The sequence below is a fragment of the Pteropus vampyrus genome, unplaced genomic scaffold, assembly GCF_000151845.1.
Source record: "Pteropus vampyrus isolate Shadow unplaced genomic scaffold, Pvam_2.0 Scaffold152, whole genome shotgun sequence".
Taxonomy (NCBI): Eukaryota; Metazoa; Chordata; class Mammalia; order Chiroptera; family Pteropodidae; genus Pteropus; species Pteropus vampyrus.
The window spans coordinates 2356036-2380364 of record NW_011888933.1 but is presented as its reverse complement, the minus strand read 5'-3'; the positions used below and the strand labels follow the sequence as shown (position 1 = coordinate 2380364).

The window sequence follows — 24329 nt, the reverse complement described above, 5'->3', positions numbered from 1 at the left end:
TTTATCGCAGTCTCCTTTGGAAATGAGTAGCTTGAAAAACAGGACTGTTCTGAAAGCCAATACTTTTAATGGTCAGTCTTGAAATGTTGGGGTTATAGTGAGAGATAAACTCAACTTTTGATAAAGCCATAAGAATTTACACGAGGTTTGCAACCTATTGGAAAGAATGGGCCAAGGATGGATGTACCTTGAGAAGTATTCTAGAAAGAAATCACCACTATGTCTTTATCACAACTATAGTATCTTTACTTGTATAAGCAGTAAGCATATGAATGAACTATTCCTGCATCCCTGAGTAACTTTCTTTTGCCACACATTTTAGATTCAATGTCCAATATCATTTGACTACTTCACTGCAACTTGCCCTTATGAATTTGATGACCCTTAATGACTCATCCACTTATCCCAGTGGGCATGCCAGGAAATTGTCCTTGTTTATTGTCGTCTTCAAACGATGGAAACAGCTTAATAGAATGAGAGAAAGTAATTATTTTTGCTATCTGATCCTAAATGTTAAAGAAGCACCCTATTCTTAAAGTCTGTCCCCATCATTTGCAAATTAATGCACTGCTGAAGGTGCAAACTATCTATATAACTGCTCTTGAATTTCATTAAAATTAATCGGAAGTCCTTTTTAATGTCTTTGAGAATTGCTTCAAGTGGCAAAAATCAGAAAACTTACCCATGGGGCACATTCAGCTAATTGCAATTTACTTCTCAACTAGTCACTCTTTCACCGTAGGCTGCAACCACATAAAACTGAAACAACTCTTCTGATGACAAATGACAGTCAAACCAGTCATTTAGTATTATATAATTTTAAATGATCATTGGTTTCCTGAATATTTTATAGCAAGTTAGAATGATGAGATGGATGGATTCCAGATGTAACTTGGTAAAATTATCCTCTCTGTAAGTTGGACCTACCATAGGCTCCCTCCTAGGTGGTACTGGGGAGCAAGAAGGGGAATAATGATAGACTATATAGTCAAGAGAATATAGTGACAGATGGTGTGTGTGTTTGTACAAGCACACTCTTTAGAACAGATAAATGACAATGAGTAAAGCTAAGTTTTGGAAAGAGACCATGTTCTAACTCTTACCAGCTAAGTGACACAAGGAAAATCCCTTAACAGCAAAATGAGGGAAAGAGGAAGATAAAATGTAGTTTCCTTAGGGTCACATGAGACCATCTATGTATATGAAAATGATGTTTTTTAAAATGTAGGTGCTGACCAAATATTCGTCATCGTTAGAGAGAGTCGTCTGTGAGAACGAAAACACAGGATAAGATATCCTGTGTTTCGTGAACATATAAGCACTCTCATATGTTCAATAAAGTATAAAATATTTTATTCAAATGATTTGGTAGAGGTTTTGTTTTTATCTAAATGCGAGAATTAGTAATCTGTTTTCCTCTTGTAATTATTAGGCTGATAATAATGTTCAGATAAAAGATATACATTTCTTTCCAAGAAACTCTCCAAATTGTCCTGATAACCAAGGAATACTAAATATATGTTATGACAGAGTACATAGTCATTAAGATATTCTAAATAAAAATATTCAATAAGATGCCTACTTAATTTTCAAGTGCAAGTTGATAAATTGTACTTAGCAAAATGTTTAATCACGGCGTTGTTTTCCAGTGTGGCACTACAAAAGTTTTATTGAAAGTCAAAACATTCGGTCCCATATATTTATATTGAAAGGAAAAGAAAACATATAAGTAGACACTAGCTAGGCCTTATAAAAATTATTTTTAAAGTTTTTACTTTCATTGGCAAGGAATGTTCTAGGCTGGTTGGGATAGCAGTGCCATACACCCTCAGCTACTATAAAGCAAGGGGAGACCATCCCAGTTCATCATCTCAGACCTACAGTAGCTCAACGGCAATGACCCTGACCGTCACTCTATATTAGCAACTCATTTCAGTGGTCGTGCTCAGAATTTAGAGCTGCTCCATCTCTAAAACCTGAAACTTAAATATCCCTCTCCCTGACTTGAACCTCTCTGCCTTTCAGTACCCTCTTTCTTTACTCTCCTTACACTTGTTTTTCTTCCTCTTTCAATGAGACCTCCAGTTTCCTCCCAGTCTTTCATCTTTCTACCCCTGCTTTTTCGAACCTGCTTTTTACCCTTGATTGCGTTGCATCCTTCTCTTTCATCAGCATTTACCAACATAGCTCTAACATTGAATCAATATAATAAAGACAATTCTTTTCTCCTGCATTTAGTCAGATGAACACTGCAGGAGAAAATAATAACTAGCATTTATCAAGTATTTGCTACCTGCAGCACCATTCTAAGAGTTTTCTATGTATGATCTCAATTTATACTCACTAGCCATAAGACAGGGTTTCGGGGTTTTTTGCCCATTTTATGGGCAAGAAAACCGTTTTACAGAAATTGAGTTAACTTGCCCAAAGAATTACATCATATCAAAGATACCATCAATTGCAGACATCTCATTTCTTAAGAAAAAATAAAAGAAAATGCTGCAATTCTAATTGCAAGATGCCATCAGTTGATAGATACATCCTGATTTCAGCGGTATTTAATGTGAAAAAAGTACATTAAAGAATCAATGAAATATGACAAGTGACAGAGACATGGTGGAAACCTAGGCAGTTTGGATCCAGAGCATAAGTCATCATTATGTTTTTCTGCTTCGTAAAAGCCACACAAGCAAGCAGAATAGTTTGTTACAAACTCATGGTCTCAGACTTTGCCTGGATTTTTCATACGTTCTTTAGTTTCTCTCTCCTCTCTCCTATTTTATATTTTTTCTCTTTTCTTCTCTTCAATGATTATTCTAATGATTACTCTCCTTAAGTTCTGTATTTAATACTTCCCTCTTCATTCACTTTTTGTGGATGAATATGCCTCTTACTTCATTAAGAAAATTGAGACCAAATCTCTCTCAATTCCTGTTCCCTTACCTACCATACTACCTACAGACATATCCATGTCCAAAGGTAGCCTCCTTTCTTCCTTGTTCAGAAAGAAAGCTACTCCTCTTCTGTTAAACACTGGTTTCTCATTCTCTTGTTCCTATGGCTTTTTGTTTCCTCTGAGATTTTTAATTGTCCTTCTCTCCTGAATTTCAACTCCTCCCTGTCCATTGGTTTATTTTCCTCTGCTAGTAAATGCGACAAAGATCTGATCCTCAATCTCCTGTTTCAATCCTTCGCCCTCTTCTTTTTTAAACATCATAGAAAGTGCTTCACAGGAGCAATTTCAGTATTTCCTCACTTTCCATTTCTGCCTCAGCCCACCACTTCTTCTCCCCCAACACTCAGTTGAAATTGACCTTAGTAAGCATCTTTGTGACCTCCTGTTTTAGATCCAATGGAAATTCTTTGTCTTCATTTTATTGACCCCCTTTTCTGAATGTGAGTGATGTGATTTTCCCTCTTCATGAAAATCTCTGTATCATTGGCTCCCAAGGCACCACACTCTCCTGCTTCCTCTTAACTCTCTGTTTCTTAATCACATAAATGTCTGCATTTCTCAGTTTCTATTTTACTATTGTACACTCTACACACCTGTCCTGAGGGTTTTACCTATTGGCTATACATAAGTTTAAATCCCAGATCTAGACTTCTTTCCTGTGCACTGTACCACAGGTGTTTATCTTTAGTCTCCACTTTTTCTTTCCTGTTCAACATCTCCATTAAGATGTCAGTCATCTCAAACAACATTGTGAAAAAAAAATCTTAATTTCCCCTTCTTAAAACTACTCCTCAAAACATTTTCCCCCTCTTAGCTGATGATAATTCCAAACTTAAAGTTGCTTAGCCCCCAAAACTTGGAGCCATCTTTAATTTTTCTGTTTTTCTTGCACCTCACATGTAGTCCATCAAAAATTTCTACTATCAAAATATATTCGGAATCTGATCACTTTCACTGACTCCACTGCTACCACCCTTTTCTAATACAGCATCCTATTTCATCTAGTTAATTGCACCAGTTCCTAACTGGACTACCTACCCCTGCTCCTGTTCCTCTCTAGTCTGTTCTCTACTGAGCAGGCAGGATGGGTTTTCGACCAGCTCTCCGGCCTCATCACCTACTATTATACCTGGAAAACACATTTCTCTATGCTACCTAATGCTCTTCATTTGTTTATTTAATTATTTAGTTATGTGTTTGTTTTTGATACATTGCTGTAGCTCCACAACACGGAAACTAGAAATACAAATCATTATACATATATACACAATTTTAAAATTAAAATATCAATTTTATTCCCCCTCCTCCACTAGAATACAAGCTCCATGAGTGCAGGGACTTTGCTTTATTCCTTTTGTATGTACATTGTCTAGAATAGTGCCTGGCACATGGGCACTTAAAAATAAAGTAAGCACTGCATATTTATATACCAATGTTTTCAAGGATAATGTAACTATCAACATGTTCTAAACCAGAATTAAATCCACTCATCCCCTATTTCTGTTCTCCATTCTCTCTACACTCCTTTCCTTGACTTTGCTCCCTAGAAACACAGAATTGCTCTGCATGTTCTCTCCATGCCTTTACTCATGCTGACTTTTGAGCCTGCAGGAGACCATCTCCTCCCTTATGGCCTGTACAACTCCTTCTTCAAGAAGTTTGCTAGTCACCTCTTCGGAGATACCTGTCTGTCTCTTCCTTTCCCTTCCCCTTTCCCTTTCCTGACCTCAGGGCTCTTTCATGCCATTTTCTATCCCTGTGCTCACACACTGTGTTTCTCTAATGACTTTCTCCAAAAGGCTGAGGACTTCTTGAAGTTCAGGAAGCAAGTTCAAGACCTCACCTACGATCTTCTCCTTCATCCTTAGAATGCAATTAGAAGTAGGCATTAGTATGCTGAGTTCACAGACTGAGAAACTGAAGTACACTTCATCCAGTTTCAGGCAGGAGAAAAAGCGCAGAACTCTAAAGGAATTCTCTCCAGAGCTCTTCCTTCTTATCATTTGGGCAGGGGGCAGATTCCTCATATCTTCCATAAGCTTTGCTATAAGCCTGGGTTCCTCCCTATGCCCCCCTGAAAGGTAACCATGGATACTATTGAGCTGGCACAAAAGCTTTCAGTTAATGGAGACTACAAATGGTTTTCAGGATGCTTAGAGGGTTTTGAGGGGAGGGGCAAAACCTGGAAACAGTTTCAAAGGTAGGACTTTCGCCTCAGGCCCCTCCCTGGGCTGGGTATATTGCAGTTAGGGTGGACAGTAGTGGTCAACAGAACCCCAAAGGGGTGACAGGGCTCTAGCCCTGGACTAGAATATTAACCAGCTGTGTGTGGACATTCAAAGACTATCCCAGGCGGTTACTCTTCCTGGAAAGCAGCCGCCCCCGCTGTGAATTTGGAGCGGTGGGCTGACTCCAGCGATGCCAGCAACAACTCGGGCTCCTGAGGTGATCCGAGCCACAGAGCCTGGAGATAATGGGTCTCCTGCCCCCAGTCAGAGGGAGCTTACAGTAGGGCCACGCCCCTATCCACATCCTTGTCCCAGAGGTGTTCTCCTTCCAGTCCAGGTCCGCAGGCAAGCAAGGGAAATTCACACCCAGAAAGTCTCAAGGAAGCACCTTATTTCCTCACAGCCCTTACTGACCACTGGGCGGGCGTCCACGTGCCTTCCCCGACCCTAGGAGTTCCCGGTATTTCCTCATATCTCTTTATTTTTCTAACAAGGCACGCCTGGAGAGTGAAAACTGGGGAGTCACACTCTCTCCTAGACCGGGGCTGGGCTGGGTCCCAACTTCCCAGTTCCCGCCCGCAGTGTCACACCTCTCGAGGTCAGGCCGAAAAGCCAAACCGCACAAAAGCTCAATTCCACTGGGCGGAGAGTGGGTGTGGGTCAGTGTCAATGAGGGTGTGTGTGTGTGGCTAAGTCTGTTTATTTCCTGAAGTGGAATTATCAAGGGAGGAAGGGAATAAGAGAGATGGACTTGAGGGCGAGAGGTGGCGGCAGTTTCCTGGCGCTTTGACGTAGACTTGAAGAGGCGCGGAACACTCCCACTGCTTAAGAAGAGGCACCGTAGCCTCCAGGACGCTGAAGCTGGGGACCTGCACTCGCTCGGGAAGCAGCCTGAACATTTTCTCTCCACGCGCTCGAGGGAATCCAGACAGGGCTGAGCAGGTAAGTGCGGAGGGCGCCCTTCTTCCACCTGGGAGTAAAGGCGTGGAGTAAGGAGGCTAGTGGGACACAAAGGACTCAGAGGGTCCCTGGTAGCTCTGCCCGAAGGAAGGCGAGGCGATGGAACCAGGTGCGGACTCAAAACGCGCCGAGCTCAGCGCGGGGTTCGTAGCAGGGCGCACGGAGGACCCCAGGATTGAGGAACTTCCAAGCTCGAGGAGGACTCTCCTTTTAAAAGAAGGGAACCTGCAAGCGCCAGTATGAGCGCTGTGGCGCCAGCAGACGGGGAGACCCGGGAAACGCCAACTTCAGCACGCTGGACAGCGCGTCCCGCCCTCTGTCTTACACTTAGCACTGACATCTTGGACTAGTCCCCCAAGAAAAACAATCTTCAGGGCCCTTAGACTTTGATATTTTAGCTCAGAAGAGGACATATTAAATATAATTTTGTTCAGAGAGATATGCTGCGTAAATGATTTGAAATATAGAGGAAACATTTTTGAATAACCTTGTATCTCAACGTGCCTCTTCAAAACAGGAACATACATGTTCAAATGGTTTCTGCTGTGCAGAAGAGAAAGATTTCATTTTATGGTGTGATCATTAAATGTTTCATGAGTTGTGCCCTGCTTGCCTTCATCATACTAACATCAGAATGGTTTGGAAATATAAGATAAAAATGAGTGAGCAGTACATGCCCTCCTGTGTCTTCTTTACCTTAGATTTGTTTAAGTGTGATATACATTTTGTATAGTCTGTGAGAGTCAGATAACTTTTTTTTTCCTGGGAACATTCTGGTTGTTATTATTATTTTGAGGACACCATTTCTCATTGCACTTGTCTAAAGTGTAATATAATAATTTCAAAGTGGTAGATAGATGCCTTGATTTTATTGCAACAAGTCTCGATAGCCCGAAAAGTTGAATGAGAGGCAAATAATTTTCATTAAAATTTTTAAGATTTATAGTAAAAAGAGAGAAATGAGAAAACACTTCTTTATAAAAATTATATCAGAATCGTAGGACATTTTAGGTGTTTGTAAAGTGTCTATTGATCCTACTCTAATGGGTTAAATATATGTCCTTTGGTTCACATACTTTTTAGCACACTATCTTGTATTTATTTTTATTTACTTTTTATAATTCTTATGCCTTTTTAAAAAATTTAAATCACCCTGAATAGGAAAACATTCAAGAGTAAAATATATTCAAATTCTTAATTGCGTGGGAATTCTAGATTAAGAAAGCTAGGCTAAATTACAATATAGAATAATTAAAGACATGCAGCAGGACTTAAAATGTTCACTTACGGCTCTTTTAAACTATATTCCTCTGTACTAAGGAAAATACATTCACTTATTCATCTTACAAAGGAACACATTTTAGGGATACATATTTCTTATTATCTATATCTTGGTTTTACACTACCTGGCTGGATAATGAAACATTTTAGATAGAATGGGGCTTGTGATATGGGAGGGAAGATAGGACTTTTCCTAGAGACAATACTGTGTTTCCTTTGCTGGCACCAGGGTTCTTAAAGGCATAATTATTTTCTTTACTGAGTGGAACACAAGCAGGGACTCATATGAGATATTTCCATCATGTGCATTTTCAGGGCCATGGCTGATCCTGGGAACAGAGGAGGGATCTACCGCCCATTGAGCCTCACCTGCTCCCTACTCATTGTGGCAATGTGCTGTGTGCCTCCTTTTTTCTGCTATAGCCATGCAGACCTGCTGGCTCTTAACCAAGCTGATCCCCAGTGCTGGGAGTCTTCTTCAGTGCTCCTCCTAGAAATGCGGAAGCCTCGAATTTCCAACACTGTTTCAGGTTTCTGGGATTTTATGATCTATCTGAAGTCATCTGAGAATTTGAAGCATGGGGCACTGTTTTGGGATCTGGCTCAACTCTTCTGGGACATCTATGTGGACTGCGTTCTCTCCAGGAACCATGGCTTAGGAAGGAGGCAATTGGCTGGAGAGGAAGAGAAGATCTCAGCCCTGCATCTACAGCACTCAGGGAAAAAACAAGGTGGTCAACCCCAGGTTCCAACTCTTGAAAGGGTCAATCAAGTATGGATGTGCTGAATTGTGAGGAAGAGGGAAATGGCTTTAGGGGAAGCTATTGCCACATATATACTTCTCAGGGGTAGACCTTAAAAGCACACAAGTGATAGTATTTCACTTTCTTTTGTATTTCATAGTAGCTGTTTATATCAATATATTGTCCTCATCCTCATAGATCATATGAACAGAAGCAAGGAAAAGTCAGAAGACAAGTAAGGAAAAGTATAATTCCCAAAGAACAAAATAAGGGTATAAAAGGATGCCCCAAAATTAGTATTATTTTTTACCACTAGCCTGAACACTGGGAATTGTAACCTGTGTTTATTTGCTATGGAAGTGAGAAGATTCAAATATAAGCCTGGAAACATTCACATGTGCTATTGCCCCTTTTAAATTTAAAAACAAACAAACAACACGTTGCTTTCATGTAAATAGTAAGACTCCTTGAGATGTACTTAGTTGAAGTGAAGAATAGAAAAACTGGCTGGCTTGCAAATTTACTCCTCATTGCTTTTAAAATAAATCTCAAATAAGTAATTAACTTCTAGCAAGCTGAACAATTAATGTTTAATAATTTTGAACTTCCTACAAATGTAGAGATTTTCACTGAAGTAAATATCACATTCAAATACAGTTTTTTCTAAGGGCACTAGAAGAAATACCCTTTATAGAATCAGAATAAGGGAGAATTAGCCTCTGTGAGTTAAGCTGAGAGATACCTTAGCCCTATTCATATTGTTCTTGTTCCTTTTTTTGGTGTTGTTTCAACCCATCAGCTTCCAATGCTTGTAGCAAGGGCTGATTGAATAGTAGTGACTCTTAGAATTATTTATGCACCAGTGGAAAACTGAGGCATAACTAATTTATGTATTTGTACATTTTATTGTGAGAATTGTTATATATTCCTATAATTATTAAAATAGCAATTAACAGTAACAGTTTTAAAGCAACCCTTTCCCAAAATATTGTAGAGCCTTTATATATCTAGTTCATTTTAACCTCAGTAACTAAAAATCCCCATGATTTGCTGATCCATAAAACCAGTCAATCCACTGCTATTATTTATAGATAAATTTATTATTTTGGCAAGTGTTATTGTACCTCAAACCAATTTTCTTGTTTAGAGGAAATATTCTTTCAGCAGCTTAGCTACTAAAGTGGAAATACAAAATGAATATCCTTAGATGTTGGTTACCAATTACTCAAGTTATCTGTAGAATAAATGAAAATGATATTTGTGTTAAGATAACATAAAAATTATGTGTATATATCTATATATATTCCTTCTCTAAAACAACTTTCAATTCACTTTCTTGCAGCAAGGTTATCAGAATAGTCTGAGATTACATGTAATTTTCTGAGCAAACTGCAACATGGCATTTTCATTTTTTAAATAAAAAGTAGATTTATCTTCAGCTTTGTAAGCCACTTCCTTCATCTTGCTACGGAGTTGCTATTGACCCAGCTGGTGTGCAAACTGTAGCTGGAGTTGCTATGCAAGTAGCAAGAGTGAGCATTTCACTTTATTAGAGTTATTTTAGTGTTTGACATAAACAATTGTTTGTAGATCAGGAAAAAAGCCTTTCCATTTAGTTTGTATAATTATAGTCAAAGAGGGTCTTGGGTCAGGAAGACACCATGTCTAAAAGTTAAATAGTTGCAGGAACATCGAGATTTTATCTCAAGAGGCTTGGTAAAATCTCTAGTGGCTCAACTGGGCTCTGGATGTACCTGCACAAATTCTCCACTAATTTTTTCTTTTGTCCTTTGGGGGTTTGCATCCTACCAGGTTGGGATAGTGGCAAGGGTAAAGAAGTGTTTGTCTCTATTGTTCTCCAGAGAAATCACATCATCAGAGCAGAAGGAAAGAACTAAAATAAGTGCCTACGTAATATGCAAAAGGTCTTATTATTTTGGTCTCTTCAAATTAAATAGTTTAAATACACTTGAGACATGTTGCTATAAATCATGCTTTGTTAAACACATAAAACTTGTGTATAATTTTTTATGTGAATATATCATATTTGTTATGATTGGGTCATAACAAATATAAAATAGAAAATATAAAAAAAACAAATATAAAAACAAGGAATATCAAACAGCTATGTAATTGGGCAAGTTAATTAACTTATTGAGCCCTCAGTTTCTTCACCTGAAAAAGGGGGATATGGAAAGAACTAGATGACCCATAAAGTCTCTTCAGTTTCTCCATTCTAATGTTATGTGACTCTATAAAAAGAAATTTACAAAAGACATGTATTTAATTATGGAAAGACTCTGGAAGAGCTTTACCCCAAGGACAGCTTACTGAGCTGGTGATGGATGACCTGGACACGGTAGCTGTTTACAACAATGATCAGCAGGAACAGGGGAGGTCTAGACATGAGAATACCAAAGAAGTCTAAGGGCTAGAGATATCATCATTTAAGAAGGCTCAAAAGATTATTGTTATTTAGTCTAGAAAAATATGAGCTAATCACTGAATGTTAAAATATCTGGAAGGTGTGAAGAAGGTACACCAGGCTTAACCACTAAAATATGATGCATTATGTGAAAGGAGAAGAGGGAGAGAGAGAAAGAGAGAGAGAGAGAGAGAGAGAGAGAGAGAGAGAGAGAGAGAGAGAGAGATTGATTTAGGAAAAAAGGTAGGCTGATGATAATTTCCAAACAGAAAATAGTAAAGTTGAGCTTAGCATATGTGTTAGTAAAAGCTTTAATGCAAATGAAGAGATTTTGAAGTATATTCTTGTGTGTGTCAAAAATGATGGCCTCTTCCTTCAATAAATATTGCTGTGCCACTGAGAGGAACAGTTTGCATGTTCTAGAAAAATTGTGAGTCTTTGCTTTCCTCCATGACAAGAAAATTAAAATTTAGATTTATAATTTGATGATGTTTGCAGTCGTTGTCTAACTAGCAGGCAAATGTTCATACTGCTTATTTTTAAAACACTAAGCAGAAAAAAAAACAATGTTTCAGTTATATAAATAATTAGATTCACAAATGCTTGATTTTCTACTTTATTTCAAGAAATTTCCTAAGCAACATGTTCAGAAATTACCTATTTAGAAATCTATTCTGAGAGAACATTGAGAGATGTAGCCAATGATGCAGTATGAGGCTCTTCACTGCAATATTATTTATAGTAATGGAAAATTTGAAAATAATCTAAATGTCCCATGATAGGGTAATGACAAAATAAATTACAGTATAAAGTGTTTATGCATAAAACTGGTTATTTCAGGAAGATTATATCATGGAAGGTTTTAAGTTTTTTCTTTATGTTTTTATATTAAAAATTAAATAATGACCATTTTTACTTTTTTAATCAGAAAAATATATCGTAATGTATCATAACAAGGAAATGTATTTATTATAATTTACTTAATTTATGTTATATGACCAAACTACATAGGACACAAAACTTTGCATACATACCTCTACAATAAATATATACAGAATTTTTACAGCAGAGTGACAGAAACAGCAATTTTTCCTTTTAAAACCAATATATTGATATTTAATTAACCTGAAAATAATTTGGTAACCTAAAGATTCATTCCTTTTCTCTATTTACAGGTGCATATTCTCAGCAACTAAGAATTCCTTCCCTAAAGAAGAAAGAGTTGATTGAAGATTTGCTAAACATGCACATGCACAGGAGTGGGTCTAAGTTCTTTGGAAAAATGACCAGTGGCCTGAAAATGAAGAGAAAATAAATCTAACCTCAGAGCTAACTCACATCTTGGAATATTAAATTTATATTTTTTTCTTGACTACTGATCACTTATTTACCTGAAATGGTAGAAATGTCCAGAGATAAATATTAAGTCACATTCAGAATACTTAGTTTCATTCTTTTAGGCTGCTAGCATGTTTCTTCAAGTGATGACATTACTGCCTGATCATTTCACTGTCTGAAAGTTAAAATAGCTTCCAAAGATGAGTAGGAAATGAGAGCTACTCAGAGTCTTTGTATTCATTTGATCATTTGTTTTGAGATGCTTGACATCGTTAATTAGAGTACCATACATTTAACTTGAATACTTTGCATGACTTCCAAGCTATTAACCACTAGATTGCGTACACAATATATGAGTTACCAGTTTCTGATGATCTGTAATACCTGAATCTCATTGGAAAGAATATTTTTGAATATTTTGAACTGAATGAAGCAAAAAAAACCAGAACAAAACAAAAAACTGGTAAATAAAGCATTCTCTAATGGAAACAAAATTAATAAAAGCTCTAGACCCCAAGTAACGTTATTGAAGTCTCTTTATTTCAATATCTAATGTTACCATTAATGATAATCCAAACTCTAATAAAATAGCAGTAAGTATAAATTATTTCCCAATTAGCATATTTTGTTTAATTAAATATTAAAACTTTATAATTGGTTACACTTTGCATTGAAAAGGAAGCTAAAAGTAAAATGAAAAGCTTTATAAGAAAATAATATAAAGAAAATATAAGAAAAAATATGTGGTTCATAGCAGAAAAATCCAATTGGCAAATTTGAGTTCTGGACACATTGCTATTTTTACCTCTAATTACTCTCATCTCTCCAATCATGATGACTGTTATAACCAATGATTGACAGTCAGTATACATTTCAGATATGTTAGCAATCCACTTGCTTTTATCAGGTCCAAAGGAAGCCTCAGTAAATGTTTTCACTGACGATTTAGGCCCTCCATAACCTGAAAATTTTACTTAAAGGGTCCTTAGAAGACACAGCTGCATCAGAAGACCAGCCAAAGCCTTCAACAGGGGGAACGAAACTGGGGAAGGAATTGGGAAGGGCCCAGACTCAGCAATACTTGGATAGGAGAATGAATACATTAAAAGCTGCCACTCTTGGCTGCCATCTTTACATGGGCTCATGTTTTTGCTTTCATGGCTACTTTTTCCAACATCTTTCATCATATTCTTAAAAACATCACATAAACTTATTACTTCTTATGAATCATTGAAAATTTGCCACTCATAATACTTACAGTGCCTGACCCTTACCACTCCCTCACTTTGGTATTACACAACAGGGTCTACCAAATTTTTCTATAAGGGTCAGATAGCAAACATTATATGCTTTGTGGGCCATCAGTCTCTGTCACAATGAATCAATTTCGCCTTTGTAGAATGAAAGCGACCATAGACAATACGTAAATAAATGAGCATGGCTATGCTACGATAAAACTGTTAAGGGACTCTGAAATTTGAATCCATTCATTTCAAGTGTCACAAAATATTAATCTTCCTTTGATTTTTTTCAATTATTTTTAAAAATGTAATAACAACTCTTAGCTCACAGCTGTACAAAACAGGCAGTGGGCAGGATTTTGCCCATGGGCTGTGGCTTGCGGACTGATGCTCTAGGGCATGCTTCAAACTTGTAAGGAACAAACTGGGATAAAGTAAGGAGAGTGAATATGTTGAGCAACAAAACGTAATATTCTGAAAAGCAAATTCAAAAATATTAGGATAAAATCGAACGGGGATAACCTAGTCCTAATCCTATCCAATTGGACATCATTTCACTCTGGAAACAGTACTAGAAATTATATATCATAAAAATAAAAATCCAAAGCCTCTCTAAATGTAACATAGACTGCACATCAAGATAATAGGTAAAACAACAAAATCATAATGATATTTATTGAGAGAAAGTACAGAGCAGTAGAGAAAGTACAGGCTCAGGAGCTGGGTTCAAATTTCAGTTTCATTAAGTACTAACAAACAACTTTGGACAAGTTACTGACCCTCTTTGTGCCTCAGTTTTCTCATATAATGAGATATCAACTTGCTAGATTTGTTGTGAGAATTAAATGAATTAGTAAGGTGCTTAGAAACTAAGTACTCTAACAGTTAAAAAAATGTTAACTATTACTTTGGACATTATTAAGTTAAGCATCTCTACCATAATCATACAAACATACAAAGGAAACATACAGATATTTTGGCCAAACACATTGGGTTTGAGGTTTAGCAAGAAATGTTCATGTTTTAAAAACAAATTTATTTTGAGATAATTTCGATTCACATACAGTTGTGAGAAATAATACAAAAACATCCTGTATATCCTTCATCCAGTTTCCCTTAATGGTAATATCTTGCATAACTATAGTACAAATAATACAATTAGAAAGTTAAAATTGGTAGAATCCTCATGATTTATTTAGATTACACCAGTTCTGCATGTACTCATGTGTGTGTGTGTGTGTGTGTGTTTAGTTTTTTGTAAGTCTATTCTCCAGAAGGAGAATCCAGATAGAAAATTAGGTCATCATTTCGGTAATTTAGATAATATTGAAGAAGGTAGTTGCATGAATTTATGTAGATTCCATATTTGAATATTATTACCAATGTATTCAAAGTAAGAATAGCTCACTCGGCACATCTAGATTTACCTTGGCCTCTTTTTCCGTTTTCCTCTACCACACCTCATTCTTAAGGCTTCACTCTGAAGAACTAAGCCACATGAGTAGGGAGATTAAAAAATAAAACTTCTCTTCATGCTTCACTCCATACTATCAAGAGAGAGGGTAGAAGATGTAATTCTTTTAGTACAGATTTAAAAAATACATTTCATCATCACCCCATGGGGCCTTTGAGACTGGACTCCTTTTCACTTCAAGTTAGGCAGGGTGATTTGATCAACAAGGGCAGAGAAGGCCTTGCACACTCGCTCAGCTCCACGATACAGATCCATGTATGAAGACTGTGGGTCTGAAATTAATGAACAGAAGAGTCCTTTAAAGAAAGTACCTTTAGGTTCCCAAGCTGATCTCAGTAAAGCTCTATGACAGAGTAGAACTAGGATCTCAGGTAATACTGATGCTGCTGGTCTAGGACCACATTTTGAGAACTTCTGCTCTATAGCTATGGTTCAAATGGTCCCATATAAACTATTGTAATAGGAGTTGCACTATAGAAAGATCTACAATTTGGCAGTTATCAACCAAAAGTTTGATATGCATAATTTCTACCCTAAGAAATCAATTTCTAGGATTTGATTCTACAAACACACTCACATATGACTGCATAGATATATGTTATAAGAATACTCACCAAAGCATTTTTATCATAATAAAAATGGAGGTAACTTAATTACATACCAATAAATAAATCATGGTATACTTATACTGTGGATGTTATGCCATATTTAAAAAATGACATTGCTCAAAGTCTAAGATATATTGTCAAGCAAAAAAAGCAAAAGTAATTATAATCTAACTTATGTTGAGGAAGTAAAGACATACATATAAGAAAAGAAAAAAATTTGAAGAAAAACTGACTAAACTGTTAACAGTGGTTACCTTGGCAAAACAGGTGACAAGGAGTGAAGGGTATCATAATAAATTCATATTTTTAAAATCTTTGCACTTAGGTGTTTTAAGTTTACAATGAATATGTCATATAATATTGTGTAAGTAATTAATAAAAAATAAAATCACAGGCAGTGAAGCCATGGAAAGGCTTATTTTGTTACTTATACACTTTAGTTACATGATTTATATTGTAGCTCCATCTGTGCATTTTTCTGTTGAACACAGAGGAGAGTTTTCATGCCTTTTAAAATTCTATCTATTCTCTATCACTGCTCCAGAATGACAAAGATCTTGAATAAATAGTACTTTATTGTCCAGAGGCAAACTTATTTTAGGATATTCTGTTTCTCAGCCCACAGTGATAAACATTTAAAATATAGCAATCGATAAATTGGGAAGCAATAATTCATTTTATACATGGGAGTTTTTCTCATTGTTTGGTTGTTTTTTTTTTTAAGTTCCAGTCCATTGAAATGTTAAAAATAGCCAGAGATATGCACCTAGCACCTACCATGTTGTTTGGCATATATTTGGAATTCAGTACATGTAGGGACTGAATTAATATAGCACATAGGTGGAGGCCTACTGAGATATTAGATGAAAGTATCTGTGAAATCAAAAGTCCAGAGGATATCACAATGAGAAAATAATTCACTTGAATGTCATTAAAAATCTATCTAGTCTCTGAAGGAATCAGGGATGTAAGAGCAGGCTTTCAGAATGACAGATATAGAGGTTTAAAAGTATTGGGTTATCTAATCTATGATTACTTTTCTGAGCCCATGTCTTCATTACAACAATAATTAATTAAGCAAACCAACAGTATTTAATATCTACTCTGTCCTAAGACCTCTTCTTAGAGCTCCAGATGGTGCACGTTGATTGCCGCTCTGATATCTCCATATTGATGTCTCTCAAGCAATTGACACTTAATGTGCTCAGAACAAAACTCTTGATTTGCCCACCTCCACCTCAGCTTTTCCTCATTTGCAATAAATGTATCACCATCCACCAGGTCAAGCCACCATCACTTCTTGCTTAAATTACAACTGGCCCTTACGCAGTCTCTTTCCTCACTCATGCCCTTCTCCAAGCCACCTTTCACACAATGCCAAAGTGTTTCAAAAACATATATCTGTCCCTTTCAAAATAAATGCCCATCATCCAGCACAGTGCTTGCACATAGTAAGTGCTTGATGACTATTTGTTAAATGAACAAATGAGTGAATAAATGATGAATAAACGAGGCATTTTTTTTTTCAGCCTTCATGGAGATTTACTAAGATTTCACACCCCTAGGATTACCAGGCAACATTTGAGAAGACTAACTTCTAAACGAGTGAGATAAAGATACAGTGCTGCACTTCTCTTTCTGGGGTTGCTAAAGCACTGTTCTTAATTTTTTTACAATTTGCTAAAGTTTAAGCTTCATTTTCCAATTTTTTTAAAATTGTAGTTTAGATGATGGCTCCAGCTGGGGAAGAAAAGAACAGGAATAGTCCTTTGACAACTGTACCCTTAACCAAGTCCCCCTAATTCCATCCCACCACTCCCTCACCTTCCCTTCTCATCCTTGAAACCTACAGTGGCAAATACATGGCAAGAAGATATGGGAGAGAAGCTGGGAAAAGAATTTCAGAGATGTACACAGGAAACTTTCTGCAAAATGGAAAGAAAATAATTTAATAAGAAAGTAAGACCAGAATATTATGTCCTTTTTTGTGTGTCACCAGAGAAGCAAGTAGTATTAGATACTTTTTCAAATCTAATTCCTTTACTGCAGGTTTGAACAAACTGCTACTGATTTTAAATCCTACATTTGGAAGTTAAAGAGGTTTAAGAACCCTTTCTATATTCTTTCTCTTTTCCATTCAGTTCTCATAATCACTTGAAATTCTATTATCTGAGATCTTAATACTGAATTAACTATTCAGTTAATGTCAACAACTGCCCCCAAACTGACTATCAGGCTTGCTGTTTTGGTCTTATTATGCCTTAAGTAATATAAAGTTCATTTTAATTTCCAAAATGTGTTGACTCCTTAGTAAAGCTCTAATCTAAAAGGGCAGTCAGCTACTAGGATAATCACAACACTGGGTGAATATGTTGACACTGTCTGAGTAAATCTTAGTGTGCTACAGACAGTTGGTCTTTCTCATTTTCCCAAAAATTCTAAAAAAAAAAAAAAAAGGAAACTAAGAGTAAAATGATCAGAACTTCCTGCTATTTTCTGATTCTTCCATGACAAATATAGAAATAAAGCTAAGGTAACCAATGCCTTAATTTAATGTTTTTGCCTGTCTACATCTTCATCAGTGTGGTTATCAAATTTCTGTCTCTGATTAAATTTGGGGTAATTCTGGTAAGCATGCATAAATTATGCATAATTATGGAGTATATTTTTATAATACATATTGCCAATGACTAAGTAGAATTTAAATATAGGATCATATTCAATACTAGACTGAATAAGGATATAAGCTTAATAAGAAATATTTGACTGAGAAGTAACAGTGTTTAATAAATGCAAATAGAGCCATGAAAGTTAACAGATCTTACGTCTAAAAATCTCAAAGAAATAAGACTAATATAAAATAAATAAGACTATAAATTTAAATCTTATCAATTAGCATTTGCTAAATAATCCCCAAATATACAATAATCTAATAACAAAAAGGGAAATTGTACATCTTCCTGCTAATATCATAAGAACTTTTATATAATTAATGATGCCTACTTTCAGTAGAAGCATCTCAGTGATTCTATTTAAATTGTAAATAAAAGTAGGGGTAAATTTTTTGAGACTATATATTTTATGTTTTCTACAAGATTGAATAATGCTAATTGCATCTTTATACATCATCTGAATTTAGAAATAAATCTTTTTTCATGATTTTCCTTGAATGATATAATGACAGACTTTGATAAAGTCATTTAAAATATGCATGAATCTTTTATCTTTAGGTATCAAAGCGCACACAATGTTGGAATATTTTCTTCCACATATGTGTAGTAGATCTAGCCTATGAGTAATCTGAAATGCGCAAAATAGCCAACTATGTTTGCAATGGCCGAACTAACACAATATTTTAGAAATCAGCAGCTCATAAGCTCAGTTGGAGAAACAAAACCCAAAAATAAAAATGAGATAAAGATACCAAATACTAAATGAATTTCGAGAATAAAAGCCAAATTTTTATGTGAAATTTTTCTGAAAAGGTCAAATGGATATTGACTTTGCTTTGAATACTTATCATGACTCCAATGATGTTTAAAGGGAAATATAGTAGGTGGAATTTTGTGTCAGCCTAAGAATCAGGCACAAGGAGTTCCCATCTTATATTTGTCTCCGGCAGTCTGAACATGCTTCTGGCATCATTGTGGTCTGGCTTTCTCTAATACAAGAATTATAACTCCCACTCCCTTCACAGTAGAGATTTTTAGAATCTCCAGATAGTTATCTCATTGACTTGGTTCTACAAAGTTCAATGTATAATTGACATTATGTACCCATTTTACAGTTCACCAACTGTTATGGGCTGAATTGTGTCTTCCTCCCCAAATTCATATATTGAAGTCCTAACCTCCAGTACCCCAGAATGTGACTCTATTTGGAGATACGCTCTTTAAAGAGTTAATTAAATTAAAATGAAGTTATATGCGTTGGTCTTAATCCAAAATGAGTGGTGTCTTTATAAAGAGAGAAAATTTGGATAAGAACATGCGCAGAGGGAAAATCATGCAAAAACACAAAGAGAAGACAGCATCTACAAGACAAAGAGAGAGGCCTCAGAAGATACCTTGATCTCAGACTTCTAGCCTGCAGGACTGAGAAATTTTTTGTTTGTTCATTGATTTAAGCCACCCAGTCTGTGGTACTTTGTTATGGCAGGTGTAGCAAAGTAATACACCAATTCAGAAATATTTTGAGAAGGCCTCCTCTAATGAAGAAACATGTGAGAATGTTATCTTCTGTTTTATCACAAGTCTTGAGATGATTACTCCAACATGAAAAATCTTAGGCTTTCTTAAAAAGAAAAGGATATAGATACTGTTATATTAAGATAACAAAACACTCTATAAATAAGACAATGTCATTCCAAAACAGAAGAAATAACTGTAGTAAAAAAAAGGACTAGAAAAAAGAGCCTTCAGAATTTAGCAATGAGTTATAATTTACAAAGAAAGTGATACTACTTATAACATAGAACACTTAAGTAGTCTTGAAAAAGAAAGCCTTACTCTTACCCCTCCCTCCATTTTAAAATGGCAACATCAGGTTGCCCAGTTACATATTTTAGGTCTATTGATAATAATAATTACAATAACAAAATAATAAGCATTTATTGAATTCTTATATGTGCCAGGTACTATACTAAAATCTCATATGGTTTATCACCTTTAATGTTCACATTAAAGCTTTCAGACTAATGTTATAAAATCAAATGTTTTAATCCCTGGCCATCACTCTCGTTATTGTGAAAATCTTACCTGATGACATTTCTAGAGTTAAGGCATCCATAAGTTTCGACAATAATTCTTGCAGCTCCTCTTCCTCCAGCTCATCCTTTTCCTCTTGGATGTTAACTGTCTCTTGCCTTTCCTGAGTGGATGCCTGAGTAGGACTGCATATACCAGCAGGGATAATTTGGGAGGTGTCCTGCAGCAGTCCTTCCTGGGAACTAGATGGGGAGCGAAGGGTTTCCTTTGAGGTCTTTGGTGCTTGGCTTTGTGGCTTGGTGCTTTGCGTTGAGCTTGGCTGTAAGGTGGCCTCTGGTGATTCTGAATTTGGTAGAGCATGCTCTGCTTTTGTGTGACTTCCGTGACTTCTGTTGATCACAGTGGGGTTAAGAAGAGGTTTCTGTTCAGAGCCATCCTCAGTGACATTCTTGATCTGGGAAGAATCTCCTCCCTTCCAAAACCTTTCAACCTTTCCGTGGTCACCCTTGGAAACCATATTTTGACAAGAGGAAGATGAAAGATGGAGTGGCTGCAACATTACCTGGAGAAAGAAAGCTTTATTTATGAAGATATTAACATCTATCTTACTTTTTTCATAAATGCATTAAATTTTAATATTGTAATAGGAAATTTTTTTTACTAGATTTAATTTAGTAATTTAATTTTAATTTATGAGATTAATACTTTACTATTAATTTTATTTTATGCTGTCAATTCAATGTCGACCTAAAATTGTCTATAGAAATTAAGACGGCTCAGATATTAAAATATCACAGGGAATAATCACAAGGAATTTGGAAAATATTTAGGTTCTAAATATTCTGAATGTTACTCAGACTTGAGTATTTGGCAAACATCTTCTTGAAAAAGAATGAAATGCAAATGTCACAGTAAGGAAAACTGTTAACAATATGTGTTGCCAATTGTAGCAGTTGACATTTTGAGCAAAAATTAGAATTTTGGAAACCTTGCATCCACTACCATGAACTTCCTAGCTTTCCAATTCTTAAAGACTTTTCTGAAGAGATTAGCTGTGCTATTAATGAATGTGTTGGGGGCAGGGCGGGGAACAGGTCGTGTATAATCAGATGGGTGAGCATTAGAAAGTTCAGCATAGCTCAAGGAACTTCCAAATAACCAGTGTTTGATGTTTCAAAATCATACATGGTATGTTATTCACTCAAAAAACACAATAGAACATTGCATTTTAATAAAACAGAGTGTAAAATAAATATGGGTTCAGATTCAATATTGCAACTATTTTTTAAGAAAAACTTTTATCACATTTTGGTGTAGTAGCAAAGAAGATCTCCAATGATCTGAAATGGCTATTAAAATATTCTCTTTTCAACTACAAAATCTGTGAGAGGCCAGATTTCCTCATATTCTTCAACCAAATCATCTTGCAACAGATCGAATGCTGAAGCAGTTATGAACGTTGGCTATCTTTTATTAAGCCAGGTATTAAAGAGATTTGTAAAAAATGAAAAATAATGCCACTCTTCTAAGTTTAAAAAAACATGTAGTTACTGTTTAAAAATGTTACATATATAATAGATTTATTATTTTCATTTTTTAATTAGTCAATAAATTTATTTTTAAATCACTTCTTAGTCTTAATTTTGATTATGGTAAATAGCGATAGCTATAACCCACAAAGACTCCTTGGAATCTCCCAAATTTTTTAAGAATGTAAAAGGGATGCTGAGATCAAAAGGTTTAAGAATCAGTGCTGAAAGGAACCAACTACTTTGCCCCAGGCCTATTGTTTCTAAATGGTACCTTGTTGCTAAATGATATGGGATACTGTTCTCTACCAATGGCACTAATTTCACAAAAGGAGAGGATATAGTCTGGAGGATGAAAGTGGGAGTCGGTTGGGGTATAGAGAGAAAAGGAAAAGGAAAGAGGCTGATCAAAGTGAGGTGTGAAATTCTCTTGGCCAGAGGATTTGTGGTCAGACTTCAAGATGGTCTGGATGGCTGGAGGCTCCCACATTTCATACCTGTAGATCTTGTCCCACCTGCTGTAGCTTGGTCCAGAGATTATCCTGGTTAGCTCTGAGTTCGTGAATCTTTGTTTCAAATCTGCAAAGTTTTTCTTCCTGGGAGGTGTATATGGCTTGCAACTTGTCTCTGTATCGGTTTAATTGTTTTTTAAAGAGCCTGGAAAGAGGACAGGTCTCAGTGGGTTGTAAGGGCAAGAAGCCAGCACACTAACTAGAGCCCTAGCAAGTTGTAAGCCAGGTCCTCTCCGTGGGAGAAGATGTCTGAGAAGCCTGTACCTTGACTATTATCTAACAGCGATCAATCCTGTTTTAAACTATATACCATGTACAGCTGCCCTTCCTGTCTATTATATACATGATTCCACTTTAGAGATGTTTTAGAAAACTCATCCAGCATGTTTTGGATTACTTTCGACAGCACACCTTCACCAGATACTTAAATTTGAATATCAACTTTATTCATTATCCTTTTGTCATTTAGAATGACAATGTACCCGTCATGGCTAAACACCTAACACCTGACCATGAACACAGGAAAGAAACAATAATGCAATTCGTGAATTGTGGGTCTGTTTGGCTTTTCTTCCTAAGTCTCGTTGTTCGTTGGCTTAAGAAAAAAACAAGTAGTCAGGGTAATTTTAAAGGTAGATCATGCCACTTCTGTGCTCAAAACCCTCCGACGGTTCTCATTCTTATTTAGAATAAACTTAAGTCCCTACAGAGTCAGACAAGGCCTGATGAGATGGCCAAGACCCTCTTTTCCTCTTTGACTTCCTCTCTCGCTTCCTTTCAACCACACAGAGCTCTTGGCAGCTCTTTAAATACGCTGGTCATGTTCTCCCCTCAGAGTCGGCTCCTTTGGCCCCTCTGCCTGGAACCCCCCTTTCCTCGGATTCTCAGTTGGCTCACTCCCTCTCCTTCAAGTCTTGGCTTACTGTGATATTTTTAGTGAGGCCATCCCTGACTGCCTTACTTGAAACTGCAAACCAGGACCCTCAACTTCACCTCCAACATCTCCCATCCCCTTCCTAACTTTGTCTCCATGTCTTTTACCATGTCTAAGTGCTACAGAGGGTGAAGAGATCTTAGATTTTGACTTAGTCTCTGGTCTTTAAACTTCTGTACAGTCACATTATATGACATACTATCTGTTTTACTTATTTTACTGATATATTACTTATTCTCTTACTTAATAATTGTTTATTAGCTCTTTATTCTGGCAACTTTTTTTTTTTTTCTATTTTACTTGTTAGCATATTCCCAGACCCAGGCCTAAAATAGTCCCTGTTACAGAGTATGTGTACAATTAAAATTAGCTTACTAAAGTACCATCTTATTCTTTGATTAATGCTGTTGGCGTATTCATGGAATTTGTAGAAATGGGCTTCTGGTGGGATATGCAACAACATTTCTCAGTGTTAGAGCCTTCGAAATACCTAATTGCTATAGATCTTGGAGATATCTTGAAATTTAGTTTGGGCTCCCATCCAAGGCAGGCATCTCTAAAAAACAGCTCTCAAACTTCCAGACAGTCACACTCAGGACATACAGAAGTCTAACTCTAAAATTCTTGGTCATAACTGAAGTTTCAACCATATCTTTGTGCTGGGTTTTCAGAAAGGCGTCAGTCAGCCCAGGGAGTTGATATAACAGACAGCAAAGAAACATTCTCAAAAGGCCTCTCTGGACAGTAATTTCTGTACTTCAAGTCTTGCATTGTTATGACCACTAGTGATAGCAGTTTCTCTTTTTCCTATCTTGTCCATCTCCCACCCTCGTCTCTTTCCTCCATCTACCATGCTTGGACAGCTAGAAGATAGGTACCCCCACGATTCCACAATCCAGGTGAAAGTAGGCAAATCCCTCCCAGAGGTACAGTTCCTTTCTTACTCTTTTTTTTTTTTTTCATGGAAAAATTCTCATGAAGAGTTTCTGGTGAACATAATTTACCTGAAGTCAATATTTCCAGCAACTGGAAGCCCAATACTTTCCAGGTTAATAACCACTGTTAACAAATAGTTCAGTTTATTTGAGAAATAATTCCTTTCAAATGATCTGAAATCTGCTTTTCTAAACTTAAAAAAAAAAAAAAGAAGAAGTCTTTATATGTAGTTCTGTTTTCTGGAGTTAAGGAACTTGAGCCACCCATGTACTGGGCCTTCAATACAAACCCTCTCAAGGCAGGTTAATCAATCACAGAGCAGAGTACAGAGTAATAAACCAGTAACTAATGAGTGAATGATATGATACTCTTTCTTTTAATGTAGTCTGAGACTGAGTTGCTTTTCAAAAATCAGTGACATGATGTTGGCTGTCATTGAACTTACAGTTAACTATATA

At 36.3% G+C, this 24329-nt stretch overlaps 2 protein-coding genes across 2 annotated transcripts in view; one reads left to right on the top strand and one right to left on the bottom strand.

Annotated features, from left to right (window-relative positions):
* The first annotated feature begins 7740 nt into the window (after positions 1-7740).
* FAM237A (family with sequence similarity 237 member A) lies at positions 7741-11908 on the top strand. The gene is made up of 2 exons (XM_011369671.2): positions 7741-8156; positions 11769-11908. The coding sequence occupies exons 1-2, from the start codon at positions 7745-7747 to the stop codon at positions 11906-11908; spliced, it is 552 nt and encodes a 183-aa protein (XP_011367973.1). The 5' UTR covers positions 7741-7744.
* Positions 11909-14817: 2909 nt separating this feature from the next.
* Positions 14818-24329, bottom strand: part of DYTN (dystrotelin) — a 53561-nt gene continuing 44049 nt past the window's right edge. Inside the window, exons 10-12 of the mRNA XM_011369670.1 lie at positions 21987-22146; positions 20012-20522; positions 14818-14918 (exon numbers count right to left, since the gene is read on the bottom strand). Coding sequence (XP_011367972.1) covers positions 14818-14918; positions 20012-20522; positions 21987-22146 — 772 coding nt within the window. The remainder of the gene's footprint in view (positions 14919-20011; positions 20523-21986; positions 22147-24329) is intronic.